The sequence below is a fragment of the Pinus tabuliformis genome, chromosome 6, assembly GCF_031772625.1.
Source record: "Pinus tabuliformis cultivar Carrire ecotype Pingquan chromosome 6, CPIR1, whole genome shotgun sequence".
Taxonomy (NCBI): Eukaryota; Viridiplantae; Streptophyta; class Pinopsida; order Pinales; family Pinaceae; genus Pinus; species Pinus tabuliformis.
Genome location: NC_142292.1, coordinates 2,104,581,227 through 2,104,601,402, shown reverse-complemented (window position 1 = coordinate 2,104,601,402; position 20,176 = coordinate 2,104,581,227). Strand labels below are relative to the sequence as shown.

Genomic DNA, 20,176 nt, shown 5'->3' with positions numbered 1-20,176 from the left:
AAGTCTTCAGAATCCTCTTAAGGATCATTCAAAGTCAAAACCATCGCAAGAGAGCCCTTGGAAGGGCGGAAATATACTCTCGGGAGGCTTAAAACACTCTAAAATCATGCAAAATCATTTCCGCAAGCTTAAACTGGACATTGCACAGCCACCGTTAGATCTAGCCGATCAACGGCCCAGATCTAGTCGGTTAATCACATATCAGCCAAGCAGAGTGGGCAGGCTTAAAGGGGCACAGGACATGGCCGATTAGCGATCGTCGATCATCGCATTGGGGGATCGCAATCGGGAAAACCAAAGGGGCAGGGCCTTTACATATGCATGCATGCGACCCAATGGGTCGAACCCGATGGCATCACAAATGATTTCTTATAAAATTTCAAGTCCCCGCCCAAGCCGTTTTCAATGTATTTGGTATATTTTCATTAGATAAATGAAAATACAAAGGGGAGCCTTGGAGCCTTGCGATTGCGATGAAGCCCGAACCCGAAAGGGTCCGAGAAGGGAAATTTATAATTCTTGAAGTCTGCCAGAGGCAATTTTTCATATTTTCCAGCATTTTTTATGAATTTCCAAAGGCAAAGGGAAGCGAGGGAATCGGCCGAGTGCGACATGCGACAACGACCTGAAGGGCGGACCTGATAGACAATTAAACCATGCTTGAGGACTTTTGAAGTCCAAAAGAAGCAGAATGGGCGAGATTTACAGTATTACAGTGTTTTCTGTGTAAAACAGAAAACGTTCATTATTAAAACATTTTAAAGGGAAAGCAGAAGCCCGAATAGCCATTTCAAGAAAGAGACATAAGGCTGGAAGGGGAAAGGCGACAGCACAGCACACGCAGCTCATCCCAAACCGACAAAGTAGTCATGGAGCAGTACAGCGCAACAAACCACCACATTCAACAAGCAGTATGGCTGAGGGGAAGAGGACGTGCCTCGAGCAGATCAACGCATTTATCAGTCATGGAAGGTCATCCATATTACACTCCACCTGCTCGAGAAGTACAGCGGAGCATCCGAGAAGATCAAATTCATTCATGGAAGCAAGCAAAATGCAGCAGAGACTCCATCAGAGAGTTAAGGTGGTTGGTGGTCCATTATGACCCCTCCACGCCTGGAACAACAAAAGACCTTTGTAATCAAACTCTATATATACCCAAAAAAGAGATGTAATCAGGGTTGATGGTTGTAGTTTTGATGTAAGGTTCAACTTCTGGAGACTGTAACTACTTTGATACTTGCAGCGTCTGGTCTTCATTTTCAGTTGATACAAGCTTCTTTTGTTATTAATTGCTCACTTTCCATTTCTACTCTGTTCTAAGCTGTGCCTGCTATGCATTTGTTCATGTGCTCTTGATATTTAGCATTAGAGAAGTTGTCATCCCACCTCTGTGTTGAAGTCTAGTATGTATCATTGAATGTGTTATGTATGTTTCTGTTTACTTAGTGCCAGAGAGCTGTCATCCTCTCTGTGCATTAGGAAATAGATTTGCAGACCTCTTTACTGGTTGCAGCCGGCCATCACATGGTCTTGTGCATCTGCTGGAGTGGTCAGTATTCTCCATGTACACCTAATCCTCAAACTGTGAGTAATTGGTGGTCTAAAGCCTTGTAGTCTGGAGACTGGGGGTGTTCACCCATGTCTGGAGTTAAGCATAGTAGAAGTGGTTATCTGGCTTGAATATGCATCATTCCTTCCATTCATCCATTTCCAACACTTTGTTGAGTTTGTAATGTTCCCGAGCATCTCCGAGATACAACCTAGGAGAGTTTCTTGGGGTGATAACATTAATTGGCGCCGTTGCCGGGGAGAGGAGATTGAAGCTCAACTTCCCTGGGAGACGACACAGTTCCATATTTTGATGATAGACAAAGTCTGGGCACATTTCTGGTTGTAATCATCTATCTGGCGACTCCACTGGAGGAAGATCAACCTTTGGCGACTCCACGTTATAGTCCTGGCTCAATTCGTGAGACACACTCGAAGAAATCCTCAGGAATTACCAACTGTTCTAGTGCCTGACCCTTAGAAGATTGTTAACCCGAAGAAAACATCACAGAAAGGAGCATCACGATCAGGTAAGCCCAAGAAATCTTATTTGTCTCTGCATGAGGAGTTTGTAGTTGAGAATACACAATTTGAAGATATAAAGCCTAGTGTTGCTAGTGAAAAAATACCTGCAGAGATTCATAAAGCTCCTTGTCCATTTAGTTCCCCTTTGAATCTCAGTCCAAAGAAAGCTTCCCATACAGTCCATAACATCCCTTTGTCTCTGTCATCCATTTCATTGTTCCATACTGCTCAAGCTACCAGTATCCTTCCACCTACCCCAGTCATGGCAGGCCAGCAAGCACCTACAAAGATAGAAAGAATCGTTGCTGCTAGATATGGACCTTTGGTCTTGCCTGTTCCTTTGAATCCCATGCCTGCGGGAGAATATCAGAAATACATGCCTAAGTTTATTGGTACAAAAGGAGTAACAGCTGAAGAACACCTTGAGTCTTTTTATAGTTATGCTGATAACTTAGACATCAGTGAAAATGATGTGTGGATGAGAGTTTTTGTCCAGAGCCTTGATGGAGAGACTAGAAAGTGGTTCAGAGAACTGCCCCTTGGATCTATTGCTGACATTGAAGCTTTAGATGATGCATTTTTGAAGCAATGGGGAGATAAGAAGGACCTGCTATATTATCATATTGAGTTTGGTAACCTGAAGAGAGAGAATGGGCAATCATTGCCTGATTTTAATAAGAGATTTAATCGTATGTATAGTAAGATACCAGCTGAAGTAAAGCCTACACCCACCTCTGCCAAACTTGCCTATGCCAGTGCCTTTGACTCTGATTTATGTTTGCTGCTGAGAGAAAGAAGGTGTGCTACTCTGGCAGACATGCAAGATGCAGCCCTAGAAGTAGAGTCTAATATCATGGCTACAGAAAAGCTCAAAATTCATGCTGATAGAAGAAGGCAGAGAAATGAGGCTTCTTCTTCCTCTGCTTCATCTTCAAAGCCTAAATCAGATAAAATGACTAGAATGATAGAGTCATTGGCTGCTGAAATATCTAAGCTGAAGGTTGAGCAGAACTCTGGGGAGGCAAGGCTCCCAAATACATTTGCTCCAAGAAATCCCAACCCATTCAGAAGAGCAAATAAACAGTTACAAATAATTCAGAGGGATAAAGAAGCTAGCGAAGATTAGAAGGTTAAAGCTCCTTTCCAAAATGTGGTCATGGAGGAGGAGCAAATTGAAGATGAGGATGAAATTCATTGTATGGAAGATAAAGGCAGTGCTGCCTTTTTGACATTGGCTGCATACAAAGAATCTTTGCTGCAGGAACAAGACAGTCAAAGGTGGGACAGAGAGGCTGTTCTACAAACTGAGGAGCAGCAAAGATATAATCTGAGGTCAAATGCAAAAAATGTCAAGGAGAATCCTGCCCAAAGAGCTGTTGTCCAAACAGAGTCACAGAATATCAGACAGAGAAGACCAGCAGCTGATCCAGTCATCCTCAAAGCACCAGCTCAAGAGGTAAGAGGTCTTGACAAGTCCCCTTCTCCTTTCAGCTTTGAAGCAGAAGTCCAGAAGTTAAAAATAGTTGTGCCTCTGATAGAGTTGGTAAAGAGTGAAGTGTTTAGAAAGCCTATCCTTGAAGCTCTTGAGCTGAGATCCACACAAACCTCCAATGACTCTGTCAATTTGCAAGATGATAGGCCTGCAGCTGTGCTTAGCCCAATGACTGAACCTACTGATAATAGTTCTCCATCTTTTTATGTCTCCTTGACTATTCATGATAAAATCCTCCACAATTGCCTGCTAGACACGGGAGCTAGCCACAATCTGATGCCTAAAGCCGTCATGGAAGAGCTAGGCCTTGACATCACCAGACCATATCATGATTTATTCTCTTTTGATTCAAGGAAAGTAAAATGCCTAGGATTGATCAAAGACCTAGCCATTACCCTAACTCAGCTGCCCATGAAGAGCATGATGATGGATATTGTGGTAGCAGATATCCCTCCCAAGTTTGGCATGTTGTTGTCCAGAGGGTGGATTAAGAGACTGGGTGGGACATTGCAGAATGATTTATCTTATGCCACTGTCCCAGTTTTTGGAGGAGAAAGCAGGAGATTGTACAGAGAAGCACAGTTGGCATACATCATCAATGATGAGAAGAATCCTTCCAATCATCCCATTTATGCTGTGGATACCGATTTTGGAGCATGTATTCTCCAAATAGAAGAATCTCGGAAGGCCTCAATGCAGCTCAAGAAACCAATTGTTCAGGCTGAGGAGGAGCAGATTGAAGATGATGATGAAGTGAACAGATTCTTGCAAGTCATTGATGAATTTTCTGAAATGCAAATTGACCAAGATAATGAAGCTTTAGAAGAAGACCCCCAGTCTCAGCTTAGAAATAAAATTGGCAAAGATAGTATTGTCCAACTCCCCGGCAATCATATACCTAAAGGCTTAATTCCTCTAGAAAGACTGTTTGACCAGAATGACGTGCCTTATAAAGCTGCCCAAAATGAAGATCAGTCTGCAGTCTGTAAGCATGATATAGGGAGTCCCGATCAGCCTAGATACGTAAATTTGTCCACTCATCTGTCTGCTGACCAATGTTCTGAATACTGGAATTTAATGAGGCAGTTTGTTGATGTCTTTGCCTGGGAATATAGTGACCTGAAAACGTATGATAAGAAAATCATCCAGCACAAAATTCCTTTACAGAAAGACACCATCCCTTTCAAATAGAAGCTGAGGCCAATAAACCCTTTGCTCCTTCCTCTGACTGAACAAGGACATAATGAGAAAGAAGACATGGCAAAAAGGATCGTTGATTTAGCAGAAGTGCATCAGATCAGAGAACAACTGGTTGAAAAGTCTGCAACACATCAGAAAAAGATCAAGGAAGCTTTTGACAAGAAGACAAAATCAGATAATTTTCAAGCTAGAGACTTGGTTCTGAAGTGGGATACACTGAAAGAAAAGAAAGGCAATCATGGGAAGTTCGATGCTTTCTGGACAGGGCCTTTTATCATTTCTCAAATCCAAGGGAACAATACCTTCATGCTGAAAAGTATGGGAGGAGAAGCAGTTTTTGATGGCCCAGTCAGTGGGCGTTTTCTAAAAATTTATGTTGTTTAAGGTCTTTTGGCCTTAAAGTTGTAAATATTTTGTTTTATCAGTTTTAGTGTAGGTTCAGTCAGACTCCATGCCCAATGGAACACTAGGAATTTTGCTAATTTGTTTTCATCAGAAAGGCATTGATCTGTAGGTTCTTGAGACCTCACAGGGAGGATCTCATCCCCAGAAGGAGCCAGTGTTAGCTCTGTTATACAAAAGGATAAAAAATGGATCCAAGAAACTCCCAAAGTCTGAAAATCTGCTTAAAATCACGCCAAAGGATCCAAGTTTCCCCAAAAGTCTTCAGAATCCTCTTAAGGATCATTCAAAGTCAAAACCATCGCAAGAGGAGAGCCCTTGGAAGGGCGGAAATACACTATCGGGAGGCTCAAAACACTCTAAAATCATGCAAAAGCATTTCCGCAGGCTTAAACTGGACATTGCACAGCCACCGTTAGATCTAGCCGATCAACGGCCCAGATCTAGTCGGTTAATCACATATCGGCCAAGCAGAGTGGGCAGGCTTAAAGGGGCACAGGACACGGCCGATCAGCAATCACCGATCATCGCATCGGCGGATCGCAATCGGGAAAACCAAAGGGGCAGGGCCTTTACATATGCATGCATGCGACCCGATGGGCCGGACCCGATGGCATCACAAATGATTTCTTATAAAATTTCAAGTCCCCGCCCAAGCCGTTTTCAATGTATTTTGTATGTTTTCATTAGATAAATGAAAATACAAAGGGGAGCCTTGGAGCCTTACGATTGCGATGAAGCCCGAACCCGAAAGGGTCCGAGAAGGGAAATTTATAATTCTTGAAGTCTGCCAGAGGCAATTTTTCATATTTTCCAGCGTTTTTTATGAATTTCCAAAGGCAAAGGGAAGCGAGGGAATCGGCCGAGTGCGACATGCGACAGCGACCTGAAGGGCAGACCCGATAAACAATTAAACCATGCTTGAGGACTTCTGAAGTCCAAAAGAAGCAGAATGGGCGGGATTTACAGTGTTACAGTGTTTTCTGTGTAAAACAGAAAACATTCATTATTAAAACATTTTAAAGGGAAAGCAAAAGCCCGAATAGCGATTTCAAGAAAGAGACATAAGGCTAGAAGGGGAAAGGCGACAGCACAACACACGCAGCTCATCCTAAACCGACAAAGCAGTGATGGAGTAGTACAGCGCAACAAACCACCGCATTCAACAAGCAGTATGGCCGAGGGGAGGAGGACGTGCCTCGAGCAGATCCGCGCATTTATCAGTCATGGAAGGTCATCCATATTACACTCCACCTGCTCGAGAAGTACAACGGAGCATCCGAGAAGATCAAATTCATTCATGGAAGCAAGCAGATTGCAGCAGAGACTCCATCAGAGAGTTAAGGTGGTTGGTGGTCCATTATGACCCCTCCACACATGGAACAACAAAATACCTTTGTAATCAAACTTTATATATACCCAGAAAAGAGATGTAATCAGGGTTGATGGTTGTAGTTTTGATGTAAGGTTCAACTTCTGGAGACTGTAACTACTTTGATACTTGCAGCGTCTGGTCTTCATTTTCAGCTAATACAAGCTTCTTTTGCTATTAATTGCTCACTTTCCATTTCTACTATGTTCTAGGTTGTGCCTGTTATGCATTTGTTCATGTGCTCTTGATATTTAGCATTAGAGGGGCTGTCATCCCACCTCTGTGTTGAAGTCTAGTATGTATCATTGAATGTGTTATGCAAGTTTCTGTTTACTTAGTGCCAGAGAGCTATCATCCTGTCTGTGCATTAGGAAATAGATTTGCAGACCTCTTTACTGGTTGCAACCGGCCATCACATGGTCTTGTGCATCTGCTGATGTGGTCAGTATTTTCCATGTACACCTAATCCTCAAACTGTGAGTAATTGGTGGTCTAAAGCCTTGTAGACTGGGGGTGTTCACCCATGTCTGGAGTTAAGCATAGTAGAAGTGGTTATCTGGCTTGAATATGCATCATTCCTTCCATTCATCCATTTCCAACACTTTGTTGAGTTTGTAATGTTCCCAGGCATCTCCGAGATACAACCTAGGAGAGTTTCTCGGGGTGATAATAGTGTGAATTGCCAATTTATCCAATGCGAGTTGCCAGAAGCTCAATTTTATTGCTAGTTTCCAGATCGATTTCTTGCAAGCACTGCAAGTGGGTTTCTAGAGTTGCTGGAGGCAGATAAATTCACTAAAGTAATTTTCTAATGGAAGTGCGAGCTTCAAGAAGAGATAATGTGCATTTCTAGTAGCTAGTGCAAGTTGCTGGAGGAAGTGCGAGTTGCACAGAGAGGGCCAAGTTGGTTTGCAGAGGAGAATCGTGGATTTTCCAATTCGATTTTTCCAATAGAAGCAAGGTTATGGGGGAGTGCCCCTCCCCCCCCTCAAACTGCTCGTGCTCCACTCCTCCATTTTATTGCAAGCAAGAAACTATAACTCCACCAAAGAACATCATGGCTATATGGCTTGGCATTCTCTTGATGTTGGTTCCTTTTTTTGTTATTATGGTGTTGGAGAGTAGAAGGAGGGTTGATCATGATGAAGAGGATGAGGAAGTGGGTTTTGGTGGATTTGAAAACCTTGGAGAGGAGGAGTACCTTGGTGAGGAGGAAGAGGAGAGTGGAGGTGATGAGGGCACAAAAACGAAAGCAGACCAAACCCCATTGTGGAAATATGTTTCTAGGCCTGAAGTAGGGAAAGGGGGTGGAACCACTAAATTTACATGCCTCCATTGCAAAAAAACTTACACAAGTTCATACACCCATGCTAGAAAGCACCTCTGTGGGAAAATGCCATGGGATGGAGATAAACAAGTAGGAATCAAAACTTGTGTAAGTGTGCCAGCACCACAAAGAGCCAAATACACAAGGGAAGAGGAGGAAGCCCAATACAGAGCTAAAAGATCAAAGGGTTTTGAACATGATAGCCCACAATCACTTAGACAAAGAACTCCATCAACATCCTCCCAAGCCAGTGGATATGGAGGCATGGGAACAAACATCCCTTTAAGGCGTAGAACCATATCAGATTTCCTTGACAAAGGGTGTAGGAATGATGTGGATGCAAAAATTTACCGATTTCTCTATGCATGTGGGATACCATTCAATGTTCTTCGCTCACCTTATTAGAATGAAATGGTTTCTGCCATTAATGATGCCCCCAAAGGATACAAGAGCCTTGGGTATGACAAGGCTAGAACTGTGGGACTTGATCATGAAAAAGCAAAAATAACAAATGCTTTGGGTAACATGACAAATTCTTGGAATGAGCATGGGGTATCCATTGTATCTGATGGATGGACAAATGTAAAAGGCAAGCCATTGATAAATGTTCTTGTTGTGTCTACTAGTGGTGCAATCTTCCTTTCAACATATGATTACTTAGAAAAGTTCAAGACTGCCATCAACATTGCAAAACCATTACTTCAAACAATTGAACGTATTGGGCCATACAATGTCATTCAAGTCATCACTAATAATGCTTCTAATTGTAAGGCAACGGCAGCAATTATTGAGGATAAATACCCCAACATATTTTGGTTTGGGTGTTTGGTGCACACAATGAACCTTTTGATGCATGATATTATTAAAAACAAACAACCTCAATAGAGATGGATTGGTGATTTGTACAAGAGAGGCAAGATATTGATAAAATTTATTACCAATCATAGCAATACCCATGGGATTTTTCGTAGTCACTCAAATTTGGAACTATTGAAGATTGCGAAGACTAGATTTGCAAGATATTACCTCACCTTTAGGCGCCTAAGGGAGTCATTAGCTAGCATGGTATCAAGTCAACTGTAATAGGTATTAAAGGATAGGGCTCCAATCGCAATTGACAGGAAAGGTTTTGAACAGGTGGAGGAAATTGCTCTTCGTGGTCTATTTTGGGCACATGTGAGGGAAGTTTTGAAATTCACCGAGCCCATTTATACCATGATTCGTTTTGTAGATACAAATAAACCAATGATTGGGGAGGTGTATGAGCAAATGGATAACATGTTGGGGCAAATAAAAGATATTGTTCAGGAAAAAGATCCCAACTTGTATGATATGATTCACGATTTTGTGTGTGCACGGTGGAATAAACTTAATGTTCCACTACATGCTTTGGCATATATCCTTATGCCAAAATACTACTCTCCATCTTGGTTGGGCAAACATGCACCTGGGGGTGAGGTTAGGGCCAAACCTCATACAGATCCAGAAGTACAAAAAGGATATATGAAAGCATTAGACAAGTTGGTCCCTAATAAGGATGAGTGTGCTAATTTGCGTCTTGAATTAGGCAGATACTTCACTAGCACTTGAGTGTTTGGTTCTTTGCATGCAATGGAAGATAGGGGCAGATTTGAAGCTATCACATGGTGCGATGCATATGGCAACCAGGTATTTTTGCCAAAATTGGCAAAAAAAGTGTTGTCACAGGTTGTAAACACTTCTTCTGCAGAGAGGTGTTGGAGCACCTATAACTTCATCCATAATGTGAGAAGAAATAGACTCAATGAAATCGGGCAGAAAGCTTGGTTTATGTGCATTACAACTTGAGGTTGTTGAGCCATTATTGTGATTAGGCTCGTGAGGATACATCATATTGTACAACTTGGGACAGCAACCCAGAGGAAGATAATTTGGAGGATGGCGCTCTACATCTAGAAGAATTGGAAACAAAACTTCTGAAGGATGATGATGAAGCAACAGCAACCATGCCACCCCCACCATCCAATAGCAGTGCTTGAGTTCCAACAACTTTTCCTTTGCTGCCACCACCTCCATCTACATCCTCACGTGGAGGGCATGTGCCTTCTGGTTCTGGTCGTCCGACTATGCCTCCTCTCGAGACTCCCAGAAGACCACCACGACCTTCTCAGAAATTAGACATTTCTCGTGGCAAGAGGCCCAAGCATTAGCAATAGATAATAGATTTACTTGTCTTTTCTAGTTTCTAGTAGTTTTTATAACTGTTGAGTCTTTCATATTTATTATGATATTTTTTGTAGACAATTTATGACAATTTAAGTTTGAAGTTTGAAGTTGGCAATTATAACTCATTGGTAATGAATTATGAATATGATGCTTCATGAAAGTTGAAACATTTCATTTCATGTTAGATATTTTTTGTTGTCATGGTTACAAGTACAACTTTAGTGATCAATGATGATAAATGTTATATATTGAAATTTGAAAGCTTGAAACTTTAAGATTGATGAATCATGAGACTTGATATGTTGTATGTTACTAACTTGTGGACGTGGTTGATGAAGATTATAACTTCTAGATCATTGATATTATATGGTTCAATGCATGTTTTTGTGCTTTTTTATATCTAATTCATCATTCTACATGTTGTTGTTGACATATATGCATCAAAATATATAAAAATTCGCTCCCAAACCGGGATCTTTTGAAAATGTCGCTCCCCGCTCCCACTTCCGCTCCCACTTCCGCTCCCGCTTCCAAGTAACCTTGAGTAGAAGTGAAGGAATAATATTGTCGGAGCTTTGCCAGTGTTAGGCAAGCAGTTGATGTAATTCTTGATTTGTTGAATAATAATAAAATACTTATATGCAGAATTGGTTTTCCCCACACTGGGGTTTTTCCAGGGACAATTTGTCCAAAAATATCGATGTCTATTATTTTGTGTGTATGTGATATTTTCTCAGCTCCTGTGATTTAATTTTGGTGAAGTTGCATTAGTGTTTTATTCAGTATGTATCGTATATAATTTACAAAAGACAAATAATCTTTTGAAGATAGGTGAATAATAACCAAATTAACTGCTACAATTTTAGAAATGTCACATTATTGAGGGCTTTTGCCCCTTATTTGTTGTACATGTGGCATGGAAAACCCCATCTTTATATATTTTAGATTATTTAATTATAGAAGAGGCCCTTTCACCCCTCCACAAGTTAGATTTGGGGCTTTTAGCCTAGGAAATTAATATTTAATGTGAAGGAAGTTGAGCACCTCCTCTATAATTAGCGGTGCACTTCCTCTCATTTTCTCATTGTTGGATTAGGGGAGAAATCATGTAGCTAATCTGAAATTTCCACGATTTTTATCTTCTCAAAATTGGCTATGGATCTATGAGTACAACGACCTCTTGGAGAGTACTTGTTGATGTGTATTTCACTCGTTTCTTGGATGATTATTGGCGAAGCTTGGATAAATGAATGGAAACATAAGTAAGTAGACTTCTTTTGTCTTAGATGTATTTATGGATGATGGTAATTTAGTATTACACAAGTGGGCATGGTATTTCTTTTTCATTATCCCTCTTAAACAAACCCTTTTTTCCAAGTCTTTAGGGAAGGAGTGGGTGGGCTCCTTCCCTTCTCCTCGAATATTGAAAGACCTAGGCATAGTTAGTGCACTTACCCTAATCTAGTGAACCTAAATCTAATCCAATCTTCTATCTGTGGATCCTTGACCCCATATGCCCCAAAAGTATATTGCGAAGCTAAGGCACTGATCTTCTATCCTCCATCACCCCTTTTTCCTATAAAGCATTTAAACTATTTTTTTAGGTTTTTACCGTCCTAGTGATTCCTTGGTTATGTGTGTTTGGGAGCCTTTCCCTTTGAACTCAAACCTAGAAATTACCCAAAAGAACCCCAACAATCCTATCCACCTTAAACCCTAAAGGTTCACTCCTTTGATTGGTGGTATTTGAAGTAGAAGCCTTAGGGAGGTTGTTGTCTTGGCTTGACCGAATCATTAGATCCCTAAGATCTACTAGGAAGAAACCCCTTGAGCTAGAGGTCAATTGACCAAAGGTGAGAAGAGGGATTACAATGGATTTCACACTTGAGCTTTAGGGTTTCATCTTGAGAAGAGCAATATTTTGTTGAAACAGAGCCCAAGAAGGATCATGCTTGGAGGGAATTTCACCTTGGGGACTGAATAAACCCTATTTTGACACATGTACATCCTTGCAATGAAGAACATCCATGTGGGGTTGCCTTGTTGGTTACTTGTATGGACTTATCTCCTTGTTTAATGTTAGCCTCCCTCACATGCTCTATATATAAAGGGAGGATAGAGCTCTTGTAACCATAATCATTGTTGTACTCTATTCTTTGTATTGTCATGGAGGAGTCTTGTCAGGAGCAAGACACCAGGGTTCATGGGAAAACCCTAAGATAAGACAAGATGAGAGAGAGTTGTCTTGGTTTTCCTTGGAGAGATTGTTCATGTGATGCTAGATTTTTCTCTTGTGAGAGGCTAGGGTTTCTAATGTGCAAGTAAACCTTAAAGAAGAGAATGATGTTAGAGATAATGACAATTATTGTGGCTCTCGTTATACCACTATTTTATAGGGTTTCTACCTTAGTAAAAGACATGAACACTAAAGCTAATGCTCTGGTCTTGTGTGATGCATGGATGCTAGGGCAAGACCATGGAGAGTCTAGTCTAACTAGACCTGAGCTTGGTGTGATACCTTGCTTGGAAGAAGACTCAGTTATTGTATCCCTATGTTCCATGGAAGTCTTGGTGTTTGTATTGAAGCGAGAGTTGAAGGCCTAGGGTTTGAGGATTTAAACCCTAGGATGGACATGTATATTTGGAGGATTGGGCTAGAGTTGCCTGGCCATGTACATGTGTGATGCAACATGGCTAGGGTTTTAAAATGCTAAGGAAGACAACATGCTAGTGTGCTACAATCTTGGTGCATGTGCTAAGGAGGTCTTGTCAGTGTTGGTGCTGACATGTTGATAATCATTTGTGGAATGACTAGCTTTGGTTAGGAGTGAGTCCATGCTAAGAGGAGTTGGTGGCTAGGGTTTTCTTATAGGTTCCCTAGCTAAAATTTGGAGAGTTTGTTGTACCATCTTTGTCATAAAGTTGTGGTATGTACTTGTATTTCATATTAAACATAATATGAAGTTTCCAGCTGTCCAAATATTGTGTACTTTCAGATTTGATTTTCACTTTATGTTATCTTCATGATTGAGTAGATTTCAGCTCTTGCTGTTCATGCTGATTTGACATAACATATAGCTGAATTGGTTAAATGATTTGACACACATCTAGAAGATAATAGAGTAAAATTGTTGGAATTATAATCTGTTATAATAAGGCATTTCAGATATGTTATATGCCTAGAAAACTGAGCCCTAAAGGCTGTAGCATTGTGGTTTTGAAGTACACGTATATGGTACTATTCTCTTGGGTTGTCAAGTGAAATTGGGTTGAAGGGAAGGGAAACATGACTGCTTTAATTTAATATTTCAGATCGGCCCGAAGGCTGAAGTTCACAAAGAATAGATCAGAGACACCTCAAGGTTCAGGTGAAATTTCAGAAGTTGCATTAACTGCCCGATTCTTGAAATTTCTATAAAGCTGACTTTAGATCAAATGATCCATTCTTGGGCCTTTAACATGCCATAAAGATCTCTAAGAGACCTTGCCGTGGGATGCATGCCAATAAAGGCCAATACAAAGCAACTAATCAAATTGGACACGATGTAATTGACAAGCACAATTATAATCAGAGGGTGCATGCACCTCAAACTCAAGCACTAACCCTCAAAAGGTCATTTCGTTGATATGAACATGAATACGCGATATATGTGGTGCTTTCATCTTTATTATGACATTTTGGATGATTTGATTCATAACACTAAATATCTTCACCAATGTGTTGTTTTCATCTTTCTCAACATGTTGGTTTTCTACTTCGAAGGAGCTAAGGGCTCACCAACATAGAGTTTACCATATTCTCCAAAATGAAAATTCGAGGTAAGTAGAACGCTACAAAACTAGTTGGGCAATCTTTGTAATCACCATCTGTTTTTCAAAATATAAAATACCCATTACCCCTCAGACGTATATTTTTACTTAAGATGTTACATTTCGACCATAGAATTAATAGCACTAAAAAATAACAGAAAAAACATTTATTGTTCTTGAACAATAGAGAAAACTGAAATAAGGTTCAAAATATGTAAGAGAAAATTGAGTTGTATCAAATGCATGAGAAATTATATCTATGTCTGTAAAGTGCAATTATTGCATCTAGACTCTACAGAAATCCTGCAATGAGAATAGAATACAAAATCGCCAGCTTTTATACACATTTGTATTATTAACATCCTAAAACATAGCTGGTGATCACAAATTACTGTGGAGCTAACCTTGAGGCGTGTTTGTCTTCTTGTCTTAGGACTGCGAGGAGCCAAACTGAATCCTAGCATATTAGGTTGTTGCTTTTTTTTCTATAAAATTGATTTTTTTAACGTAATACAAATTTCCTTGCATTATTAACTTTATACAGTAATTTCGAGTCCTGGTTGGATGGAAAAAAGACCAAGCCAAAGCATTAAATTTCCTTGGGGTTTAACCTGATCGACGCGGTACTTGTCCTCGGGAGTTGCTTCAGCCCCTCTGTCCAGTGGTCCGATGGCTTCCAACAGCTCCTCTTTCACAACAGTTGTGTCTTTTCTCTTGTTTAGGAAGGGAAACAGAGATGCCTGTGCCTGCACCTGCGCCTTTAAAGGCCTTCCAAAACCAGAACCAAAACCTATCTTGCTGAAGCTTACGTTATTTCTAATTCTGCACACCTTTGATGGCCGAACCCAGGCTAATCTGGTATTCGATTCATTTAGAGGTACAGCAGATTGAAGTGGGTGATGAAAACATTTCCCGGCCATGCTTTCCATGATTGAATAAAAGTAGTGACACGGAAATAACACAGGCAGCTATACTGAACAATGTGTGGACGAAACAAATCAAGTGCATCGTTGGAGCACGTGTATGGATGAAAAATAGACGATGCATTTCGCGGTCTACTCACAATAAACAATAATACTAAATATACATGTCATATTTTTAAAAACCTGGAAAATTGGTTTATTGTGATCAATTAACTGAAATAAATTTAATCAAACTTAAAAGTCCCTTGACATTCAACCACGCTGCCACGTTCATATCCGCGAGTGCACCGAGTCACCGACCGTTTGCCACGCTGCCACGTTCATATCCGCGAGTCCACCGAGTCACCGACCGTTTGCCGAGTCGCGGACCTGGTTCTAACAAATCGGTCATTGTCCTGGAATTTTCATGGCCGTTGTCCACATTTTTATATTTTTTTTGCCTGGACTTTTTTAATTGGTTGGAATAATATATTTGAGTTATGAATTTTTCACCGAGTAGCCAAAAAAAATTTATGATGTTAAATCACATATATCTGATAACAAAATTGGAATGAATGATATTTTAATGTGTATGAAACTAAAAATAGTCTATGAGATTATTAGTGTCTCTATTTTATGCTTTTTGTCATTCAATTTTTTTCTTACTTAAATTGATGATGCGCTGACCCAACCTCTTAAGAGTCTCCTCAGTGACAAGACAATGCCAAGAAATTGATGCTAACATATTGCCATAATTGTCCCTGATGTCTCTGAAAGCATCACATTCCAGAATGAAATGCTTTTATGATTCCACATAAGTGCAAAAAATACACACTCGTTCTTCCCAAGCTTCTTTGGGTCTCTCCCACCAGTCCATTGCACGCCGAAGTTGATGTGAGTTAGTTCTTAATTGAGCAATAAGAATATTTGCTCTCCACGGAAGACTAGCTCCAATGTACTCTTTTTGTTGGAGATCACAAGTGGAGTTGAATTCCTGAACATAGTACTTCTTCTTTCCACCCAACTCTTTTCCCCATATACACAGAACTTCTCCATAACAAAATTCTTTAACTCCTTGCTATTTGTGGGACAGGCATTGAGGTAAATATTCCATTTTTGCATCCATTTGTTGTTTTGTCTCATCCATGATTTATTTCTTTCACTCATGCCTTCATTTAAGATAACTTTCAACCATCTACCTACTCCCATTTGCTCAATTCTCTTTAGATATCTTATAAGATGCACCATAGTAATTGTTTCGATGGGAGCTACTACTGTTTCACTCAACATTATCTCATAAGGAACCGAACCTTTTATTTTGAACTTGCTCATGATCAAACTCAACATTATCTCATAAGGAACCGAACCTTTTATTTTGAACTTGCTCATGATCAAGCGTTTTTGGATTTTCTCAATTTGTTTCCATTTTGAAACAAGGATGTTGCTAGTCCACAGTTCACACCCATATAATATCACTAGACAAACTAGGAGTCCAAAAAGCACTTTAATCGTTTTCCAATCCCATAACTCTACCTCTCTACATATGTTTTGAAGTGCATATAATGCTTTCCACCCTCCTGAAATTCGCTTCTTTATGTAGTCCTCCCAATTAAGCTTGTTGTTGAAATCGATCTCGAGGTACTTGTATTCATTTACTTCTTCAAGAATGTTGCCTTCAAAGAAGAATGTATCCTGACTCTGCTTCCTTTTATTAGAGAAAATCATTATTTTGGTCTTATTGGTATTGACTTGCATCCCCATTGTTTTACAAAAATTCTCAAGGGCATATAGGTGCATCTGCAATCCATGGGTCGATTTAGCAATCAATACAAGATCGTCAGCATATAAAAGAAGTTTTATCACAAATTCCCTCAACCAAACACCATCCCCACCTTGCAGATTTAGCCACTCTTCCAACTTATCAATATATAAACCAAAAAGGGTAGGGGATAAAGGGCAGCCTTGCTTGACTCCGATGTCACTTCTAAAACTTTCTGAAATTTCTGTTGAATTTCTAATTTTGACTTTCACCTCTTCATAAAGCCTATGGACAACAACTCTATAATGCAAAGGAATTTCAAGTTCTTCCATTCTACGTCACAACTTATCTCTAGGCATCGTGTCAAATGCCTTTTTGAAGTCAACAAAGCGGCAAAATACTTCTTCTTTGTCCCCCCAAACCTTTTCAATAATGTGTCTTGGTGTAATACCATGATCTACTGTAGAATTCTTCGGCCTAAAAACTACTTTCCCTTTTGCCCTCTTTTCTTTTACTTCTGCCCACTTACTGATTCTATTTCTACCATTGTTGGAAATAATACTGAGAGGGGGGGTGAATCAGTATTATCAAGTCAAATATTCCCTTTTTCAAATTCAGATAATATACGCTACTTCAGTTAATTAAACCCGCGTATATACGCAACTATGTAGAAGGAAAACGGCGTATACAATGCAAACTTATAAATTACTTTATATGTCAGATGTTGATTGTTAATCTGAGTATCAGAAGCAAATAACCAGTAACCAGGAACAGTAAAACAGAGCAGAAGACAATCACACACAAGAACACAAGATATAGGGTGGAAACCCAATGTGGGTGAAAACCACCTGCTGCAATTCGTCTCTATCTTCTTTTAATTAGAAACTTATTTTTACAATGTACTGCTGCAGTCCTTTACCAGTACGCAGGCTGCAACCTGCAGAGAGCTACAACCCTCTCTCATTCTCCAGCTTCTCCTAGAAGGGAGCTACAACCCCCTTAGCTCTTGCACTAGCCAAGATACTAGTACGTAGGTGCTGGCCTACAGAAGGCTACAACCTTCTCTTTCTTCCAGGGACCATGTTTCATAAATTTTCAGACTGGATCCATGAACATCAATCAATCATAAACAATTCCTCCTTTTCACCAACTAGAACTGAATCAAGTAGATACTTCTCTGACAGTTGTACCCAAAACACAATGACAGTAACCACACACCAAATTTTGAACCCAGAACACTGCAGCAATAAACAGAAGCAGCTAGATCACAACTCAAAAGATATACGCTACTTCAATAACCTGAAACCTGCGTGCATACGCTTCTGTGTTTGGAGAAACCTGCGTATACACTGTTTGCATTCACTGAACCAGCGTGTATACGCACCTTCGCTTCACTGAACCTGCGTACAGATCTATAAAAAATAATTCACTCTTTCAAATATTCAGACACTGATTAACCCAGATTATCAGATTTATAGATCAATCATGCGCCACATATAATAGATCAAAATCATGCAAAGATATTATCATTCAAGCCAAAAAATTATGACCCATCAATAGAACTTATCCTTCTTTGCACTAAGGTTCCTCCTTCATTCAGATCCAAATTTGCACCATAACCCCAATCACCAATATTTCCGATCTCGCACTTATTAGATATTCAATTAATTCAAATGATCCTTTGCCAAATGATCTCCTTCCTCGTTTATAGTCTTAGGTCTTTCTCAATACCACGGTCCAAAACCATAATAAAACAATACCATGGACCCAATACTTGGGATCAACACTTCTGACGAGATACCATGGTCCAAAACCATAGGTTCAAATACCAAAGACTAACTACCACGGACCAAAAGTAAGTTCTCCAACATATACGCGCTTTTCCCTGCATGAAAGTGCGTGTATACGCATATGCGCCTTTGTAATGTCTAACCCGCGTGTATACGCGCCTTTGTCTAGGTGAACCTGCGTATATATCTTTTTCTTCATTCTGAAAGCCTGAATTGAGATCTGTCATCAGAGAGAGTTGCCATCAAAGACAACACCTGTGCCATAGCTCCAAACCTGTGCCATAATGCCAACAACCATACCGCTAAAAAGTTTTGCAAACAAAGGGTTGATCATAATGGTCTATAGTTGGAAGGATTATTAATGTCTCCACTTTTAAAAAGGGGTATTGCTAGACTAGTTTTCCAATCTCTTGGGAATCCTTGTCGAATGATGTTGTTGAATATTTCCATGATGTGCAGTGCCAGAATGTTCATTCCCCACTTAGATATGTTGCTTGAAGTTCAACCAAGTCTTTTTCCTTCCCTGTTTTCAAATTTTTAATTCCTGCCTCCACCTCTTGTAATGTGAAAAGATTTGTAGTTGTGTTGATCCTAGGAGGGGGCTCAACCTCTAGTTATTTTTTATAGAGTTGTCTTGCATAGTCAAACCACTGATTGGATATAATATTATTTTCAATTTGCTTCTTCCTTGGTTAAGTTCCTGCCTAAAAATCTTTGGGTTATTCTTGCCTAGATATATTAACTCTTCTTGCCTTGTTTGCATGAACTCGTATTTTTTCCTTTTTAAAAGTTGCTTATATAACTTTACATTCATCTTCTCCTCACCTGCCTTTTTCAAGGTTCTCCTTGCTATTTTGCATTCCTCATTGAACCAAGCATTCACAGGAAAACAATTTGATTCTGATTTCCTATTTTTGCTCTTTTGCACTTCTCAAGTGCACCTTGAATTACATTTGTTAACTCATGACTATTGAGGCTTTGGGAACCAGTTTTCTCCTTTTGAATTGATCTCTCCAACATTGTTTTGAATATAGTGCAATTTTCTTGTGTTAGAAGAATTTTTCCCCTTGATACGGATTGTCGAGAACATTGGGTTTTCCTCCTATGTTGCCTTTCTTCTAACCAAGATAGCTTTATATAAATTGGCTTATGATCTGATTAAGTTGCAAATATGCTCTCCAATATTAACTTCATCTATCCTTTTTATTAAGCTATGTGAACAAATAACATAGTCAACGACACTTTCCCCATTGCATGTGTTGCAAATAAAGTTCCCAAATCTTTTCCATCTATCTAGACCGTTGCAGATAATTAAGTTGAAAGCACCACACAAGGTAAGCAACTCCTCTCCAAAATGATTACTAACTTTGTCATCTTCTGAACATCTCAACCATTTGAGGATTCTCCTCTTCAATGAGCCAGATAGGATTGTGATCCTATTTGCCACAAAGAATACTAGCTTGTTGATTTGTTGTTTTAGCATTGAAATCTCCCACTAAAATAACTTCTCCCTGATGAGAATATGCAATGATATCTTGCTTTAAAGCTACATACGGATCTTTGTTATCCAACCCCTTATTCTTGTAAGTGTTTGATACTTGAGGTGCAAAACAACATGTTGCAATTCTTATGTTGTTCTCATTTTCTATTATTTTGAACCATAAATATTGTTTATTTGTATCTTCTTTCACTAATTGAATGTGATGACCTTCTTTTTCTTTCACTAAAACCAATATTCCTCCGCACCCTTTGCCATTTTCTGTTGCCTCGTTCCAAATTGCTAACTTCAAATAACCATCAAACATAGGAGTTTTGCAACCATCATGTTAATGAGTTTCTGT

The 20,176-nt window shown here is 39.8% G+C and overlaps 1 protein-coding gene across 3 annotated transcripts in view; it reads right to left on the bottom strand.

Moving 5' to 3' along the window:
• The window catches only part of LOC149267660 (putative plastid-lipid-associated protein 4, chloroplastic), a 279,800-nt gene extending 264,901 nt beyond the window's left edge, over window positions 1-14,899 (bottom strand). For 2 of the 3 annotated variants that reach the window (XM_089433798.1, XM_089433804.1), the window contains exon 1: window positions 14,496-14,895. In XM_089433798.1, the coding sequence (XP_089289924.1) occupies window positions 14,496-14,813 (318 nt within the window). In that variant the 5' untranslated portion in view covers window positions 14,814-14,895. Of the gene's footprint in view, window positions 1-14,495 lie in introns of all 3 variants that reach the window. The other variant, XM_089433800.1, reaches the window with a different exon arrangement.
• Window positions 14,900-20,176: the final 5,277 nt, after the last annotated feature.